Source organism: Callithrix jacchus, chromosome 17 (assembly GCF_049354715.1).
Source record: "Callithrix jacchus isolate 240 chromosome 17, calJac240_pri, whole genome shotgun sequence".
Taxonomy (NCBI): Eukaryota; Metazoa; Chordata; class Mammalia; order Primates; family Cebidae; genus Callithrix; species Callithrix jacchus.
The window spans coordinates 62,266,440-62,272,439 of record NC_133518.1 but is presented as its reverse complement, the minus strand read 5'-3'; the positions used below and the strand labels follow the sequence as shown (position 1 = coordinate 62,272,439).

The 6,000-nt window shown below is 46.0% G+C and overlaps 2 protein-coding genes across 10 annotated transcripts in view; one reads left to right on the top strand and one right to left on the bottom strand.

The window, feature by feature from the left end:
* Positions 1 to 730: 730 nt before the first annotated feature.
* RPL15 (ribosomal protein L15) lies at positions 731 to 4,638 on the bottom strand. Of its 6 annotated transcripts, none has more exons than XM_035277883.3 (4): positions 4,109 to 4,638; positions 3,741 to 3,922; positions 3,229 to 3,365; positions 731 to 2,411 (listed from the first exon to the last, which is right to left on the bottom strand). In XM_035277883.3, exons 2-4 carry the CDS (start codon positions 3,910 to 3,912, stop codon positions 2,106 to 2,108), a joined length of 615 nt encoding a protein of 204 aa, XP_035133774.1. In that variant the 5' UTR covers positions 3,913 to 3,922; positions 4,109 to 4,638; the 3' UTR covers positions 731 to 2,105. The 6 variants fall into 6 exon arrangements, with proteins under 6 accessions (XP_035133774.1, XP_078210528.1, XP_035133772.1 ...); XM_078354402.1 differs by having other exon boundaries at positions 4,330 to 4,638; XM_035277881.3 differs by having other exon boundaries at positions 4,478 to 4,638.
* A 103-nt stretch (positions 4,639 to 4,741) lies between these two features.
* The window catches only part of NKIRAS1 (NFKB inhibitor interacting Ras like 1), a 32,118-nt gene continuing 30,859 nt past the window's right edge, over positions 4,742 to 6,000 (top strand). For all 4 annotated transcript variants that reach the window (XM_002759656.7, XM_035277886.3, XM_078354403.1 and 1 more), the window contains exon 1: positions 4,742 to 4,987. The gene's annotated coding sequence lies outside the window, so the exon portion shown is untranslated. The remainder of the gene's footprint in view (positions 4,988 to 6,000) is intronic.

Below are 6,000 nucleotides of genomic sequence, written 5' to 3'. Positions count from 1 at the left end.
ATCAATTTAACAGGATCCCTTGGTGTACTGTGTGGAGATAAAACCGTAGGGTAGTAAGGACAGGAACAAACTTTTCTGGTAAGACCATGCTGACCTTTGGCTGGAGCCCTTTCTCGCCTTCTCAGTTTAGCTATGTTTTTTTTTTTTTTTTTTTTTAAATAGAGACAAGGTCTCACTATGTTGCCCAGGCTGACCTCAAAGAGATCCTCCAATTTATCTCCCAAAGTGCTAGGATTACAGGCCCGAGTCACTGCACCCAGCTGAACAGTTTTAGATAAAAACCTAGGCTGGGCGTGGTGGCTCAGGCCTGTAATACCAGCACTTTGAGAGGCCAAGGCAGGCAGACCATGAGGTCAGGAGTTCGAAACCAGCCTTGCCAAGACAGTGAAACCCCATCTTTACTAAAAATACAAAAACTAGCTGGGCATGGTGGCGCATGCCTATAGTCCCAGCTACTTGGGAGGCTGAGGCAGGAGAATCACTTGAACCCAGGAGGCAAGGTTACGGTGAGCCAAGATTATGTCACTGCACTCCAGCCTTTAGAGCAAGACTGTCTCAAAAATAAAAAACTTAAAATTCATGCAATGATGAAAGGACTGAGAGAATAAGTACGTTTTATGCTACCTCAAATTGTTATTTCTACAATCATATTTTGATCCCTTTTTGCTGGCTAGGTTTGCTTTAAAATACATTAGCACTAGAAGTTGACAAATAACAGAAGGTCCATTGGTTTTAGTTTAATAGACATTTATTCCTTTAGTTGAACCTCTACACAATCAAAATGTATTAAGATCTTTTCTTGAGAAGAAATTTAGGTCTCAAGAACTTTCATGAACTTGCCAAGTACCTCCTGGAAATCAATTAACTGAGCCTTTTGAAACCTCTAGAGAAGATAGGAGAAAACAGGTTCAGAAAAACGAGCACTTAAATTAAGTCAGCAGTCAGAATTTAGAATTGGGCAATTCCTTGTCTACTTTTTTTTTCGACACTCAAATTCACCCTGGAAAACTGTAGCCTAGTCTCTGGAAAGACATGATACAAAAATGCATCGTGGTGGTACTGCTTACAGCCAAAGCGGGCGCACAGGTGATGGCCCAACTTTGTGGAATGCTAAGGATTTTTAGGGTAGTTTGGCCAGGAACAAGAAAAGTAACTACAGAAAACACATATGGTTGGAAACCACACACTTGTATGACTTTTCCTTAAGCCTATGAGAGTGGACAGAGCGGGTAACCCAAGTTATTTTTAATACTGACTGGACAAAGAATGAGGAACTTATAACCAACTGTTTTCCCCACCAATGTGACTGAAGGGATTCATGATCACAAATTAGTGTTATGCTTAAGTATTTTAGGGTTGACTTCTTAAGCTCTCACTTGATATTATCTAATGGTCACTGGCTGGCTGGCTTCCCACCCCAGCAGATTACTAGCTTACCAACTTGGATGCTAGTAATTTTATCTAACATTCAATTTCAAAACACATTAGTGTTAATACCATCACCAGTAATCAACGAATGCCATGAAGCCATTGGCACTGAATCAGGAGCTTTCATGTGAACTTAAAATGGTACTGTGGAGACTGAGGCAATTTTCTTCAGGCTAACCCAGATTTGTGCCCCTAATTTTCTAAATATAATCATGACATAGTTAAGATGTCCTCCTCTCACCCTACAATTTCCAAAGCAAAGCCCAACTTAAAAAGCCTGTACCTGCCAAACTAAAAAACAATCCCAGCCACTTTAAACCAGCAGAGGATTGCCAGCACCCCAATAAAGCTGCAGGTTTCATCACATGCACCAGACAAATCTACAGGGCTAGTTTCAGTACTTTTCTTTTAAAGAGTTTATTTTAAACCTATTATACCACACAGTATGTTTTATACACTGACATAGAACTCCCTAATAAGATAAAGCAAAGACAAAAATGTTTATCTTATTAGAAACATACACCATATCACGTATTGTCTTCAAACATTATTGCACTTGAATTTGACAAAGCATTCATGAAACAATCAGCAGACTAATTTTAACAAAGAACACCTGTAAGCAGACATGACTGTCCTAAATTGTTTATTAGGCATGAATTTTACAAACTTTACTTATATTAGCGGTAACGGTGGAGCTGGAGAGTATTACGCCTTCTCCAAGCTGCCCGGCGAGAACCACCAATAGTGTGGTGGAACTTATGGCCCTTTCCAAGGCCACGGCTCTTTCGGCCTGCAGATGTCAGCCCACGCATCTCCCTGTGCTTGTGGACTGGTTTGGTGATCCATTGGGTGTCAGGATTTCTTCTGATAGCTTTATGGAATGGATCAATGAGAATAACCTCAAAAAATTTGTATGTGGAATCTTCGCCAACCCAGTAAGAATTCAGGACTCTCAGAGCCCCACAGTGGCGTCCAGCTCGCTCCTAGAATAGGAAAAAAGGCCCACCATCAGTCTCCCACATTGCCTATAGCAGCAAGTTGAAAGAACTTTCTCACCTCTAGTTCACCACCAGACTAGTCTTTTACTGTTCCAAGTATTTACTAAGCATCTCTCCCCAGACTGTCTCCAGTAAGCATAATGAGATAAAGTAGACATGCTAAAACACCACACATAAACATACACTGAAACACATTCATTCCCTTATCACTCCATTCTGCACTAGGGCACGAATGTTAACATCTGGCTAACAAAATTTAGGGTTTGGGGACCTTATCTTTTTCCAATACAACTGAGAGCTCAGAAATGTTCAGCTTTAACAATATTTAGTATGTACTTTAGGCTGTGCAGGCCACATTTGGTCTCTTCTGGATATTCCTGACTCTTTAAGAAACAAAACAAAAAATTTTTTAGCTAGTGGAGACAGTCCCTAGTTTGCCAATGCCTACAACAGAACATAGCTTAATTTACTAACCTGGAAGAAAACCTGCAACTGACTACATAAAATTAGCAACATAAATGCAGCTTCTACACAATTGGGGAAATGTGTTCTAAGATAAAGTTTACTGTGCCTCAAAAGCTTAGGTTCCACAAGTACTTCCAGTTTATACACACACATTTGTAACAAAGATTTACAAGTCTTTCAAGCAATTAATTACTCTTGACCAAGATTAATAAAAATCACAAATCCTGTTTTATTCAAGAGACAGCTCACCTAAGTACAATCAGAAAAGCTGCTTAGATCTGTCTCTCTCACGATCTCCAAGCAGTATTCAATGTAACTGCTACTTAAAACCATTTACCTCTGCAACAGACTGAAGGCTTCGAGCAAACTTCAGCTGGTTAACACCATGATGGACAGGCTTGCCATAAGTTGCACCCTTAGGAACTGGGCGTTTTCGGCCACCACGGCGAACACGAATCCTATATATAACGTAACCTACACACAAACACACACAAAATTAGGGACTTTATAGGAAGCCAAGACTCAATGGCTTGTTACTAACACTGCACCAAAAATACTTCAAGAGTAAGCTACTGCTATTAATGGAAAAAAAAACCACATTCCAGTATTTTTCAATTAATCACACAGGAGGCACACTGTTGATTCTGCTTTAAACTCATTAAAATTTGTAATCTTTAACACACCTGCCACTTTAGACAACGGTGCATTCCTTAACTGACCAGTGTTGCTACCTCTTTCGCCAAAGCCCTATCCGAAGAAAGACACCGGGGCGACAGTGTCTTCCTAACAGTTAGTTTCCAACTTTTCTCGAATAGTTTCATCCAAGCATCCACGCAGTCGATCACGTACCTTGCTTGGCCTTGTAGCCCAGTCGGCGCGCTTTATCAGGCCGGGTGGGGCGGGGAGCCCTGTGGAGAGCAGAGAGCTGGCGGTACTGCCAGCAGCGGACCCTCAGAAGAAAGCGCATGACATCAGACTGCTTCTTTCTCCATAACTCCTGGATATACTTGTATGCACCCATCTTGGCTTACCTGCGTAATCAGACTGGGCATTAGATATCATCCGCTTTAAGTACAGTAAGACGACGACCCTTCCCGTCCATCTTAGTTCCCCAACAAGCACAAGGACACCGCGGGAATGAAAACGGCTCGGCACCAACCGCCGGAGACAGCTAGCCCAACCCCCACAGCAGCGCCCACGGAGCCGCGTTCAGTCACCTCCGCAACTGCGACGCGGAGTGGCGCTCGGCACGTTTTGGTGGGGGGAATCAATAGAACTAGAGCTGAGCACCGAGGGGGCGGGTGGCTGCGGCAGGCGGCGTCCCCAAGGCGGACCTGCAAGGAGATGTCTCTGACACCACAGGGCAAGGTACTGCTGCCGCCACGGAGGATTAACTCTCGAGGAAAATGCATCTACCCCATCCAACCAGCAGCCTCACTTAGGCTGCCTTGTTCCGGGCGCCACATCCGTCAGCCTCACGCCTCCTCCAGGCTCCGGGCCCAGCTCGAATTCGCGCCGCCATCATATCTTCGCCCAACCCACCCCGGGGGGCGCCTCTCCACCCCCTCGCTGTCCCGCATCCTGACCAACTCTTGTCGGAGAGGAGGGAGACCTATTTCCGAGGATGCAGGGTCCCCGAGCCTGGATGGCTGAAGACGAACACGATAAAAGGCGGATGGAAGAGCAGATTCCCAACTCAGCCTACCTGATGGCTGCCACCAGACGAAAAGGAAAGAGCTGTACTCCCACAATCCTTTTTGGGCTCCTCCCCCACCTCAGCCAATCTCTTTCCGGTGGAAAGCTGCGGCCTCCCAGAGCCTCATGGGACATGTAGTTCCGGCATCGCGCCTGGTGGGCGGAGTTCTGCCGAGTGGCGCGCAGCCGTCCCGATTGTCCCGTCCCCTACTCCGCAGGATTTGAGCCTGAGCGGCCTGGGCGTCTCGAAGGGTGAGAGAGTTGGCTGCGAGGCCTCGGCCGGCAAGCGAGTGTCGGCTAAGATCCCGCAGCGGGAGGAAGCAAGTTGGGCTCCAGGCTCCAAAGCCGGTGGCCGCGGGCCGCGGTGGAGCCAGTGTCTTCGAGGTCGGAGGAGAGAACAGGTTTGTTTCGCGCACCGCGGTCTCCCCCTGCGGAGTCTCTGCGGGTTTCTCCAAGCTACTCTGTCCCTCTCCTGCCCCCGCATGACAGGCGGAGAAATCTGGGCCCCAGCGCTGCGCTAAGACCCCTCAACGCTTTCCCAGCCCCCCAGGGAGGCCTTTGCGGAGCCGGGGGCAACGCGGATGGGGGCGCTCACTGCGTCCCTTCAGCTCCAGTCTGTGTGACGCGCTCTCAGGCCCCAGCTCCCAGGGATTTTTGTCCTAAAAAGGGTCACGGAGTGGGTGGATTGCGGGCAGCTGGGCGGTTTTTCTGCATACGGATTTCGTCCCAAATTTGCTAACATCAGAACCACAGTTTTTCAGAAAAGCAAAATATTTATTTTCCAAGACCTAAACAGGTCTTGGCAGTTGTGAATGTTTTAGGGAAGAAACGCCGAGAAAATGCTGGCATTTTGCGTTGCGTTTTTTTTTTTTTTAAATTGAGAAATAGGTTACTGGCTTATTTTGCTTCTCCAGAATATTTTCATTTTTGATACAGTCATGTGGTTTTAATTTCCTTCCAGATTATGCGTTCAAATGTGGCAAAGGTTGAAGAGAATCGTATCTCTTAGTCGCAGCGGTTTTGATTATCTTTTTTCCCTACATCATAGTTTTCTGTATTTTTAAATCACAGCCTTACCTTTTTAAGAGTCCCCATCTGGTTCATTGATTGATTCAAGAAATATTAAGTGTCTAATACGTGCCAGGCATAGCTGCTAGGGCTGCAGCAGCAAACGCAGAAATTTTGGCCTTCTTGGAAACGGGCACCAGGCAGAAGTAAGCTGTGTATTGGGGTTGCTGGTAAATGCTAAGGAAATACGCTAAAGGGAGGGAAGCGATGAGGGAGTGTTACGGGGCGGGGGCTTGCCATTTGGGATGGAATGTCCAGGTGAAGTCTTTTAGAGAAGGCAGCATTTAAGATAGGACCTCAAAAGATAAGAGTCTAGGAGTAAGAGTGGGGACTGATTCAGGCAGAG

Coding starts and splice junctions, on each gene's coding strand:
- RPL15 (XM_035277883.3), bottom strand. CDS start 3,912: ATGGGTGCATACAAGTATATCCAGGAGTTATGGAGAAAGAAGCAGTCT. Junction 3,366..3,740: donor GGGCTACAAGGCCAAGCAAG/GTACGTGATCGA, acceptor GTTTGTGTGTAG/GTTACGTTATATATAGGATT. Junction 2,412..3,228: donor GCCTTCAGTCTGTTGCAGAG/GTAAATGGTTTT, acceptor TTCCTATTCTAG/GAGCGAGCTGGACGCCACTG.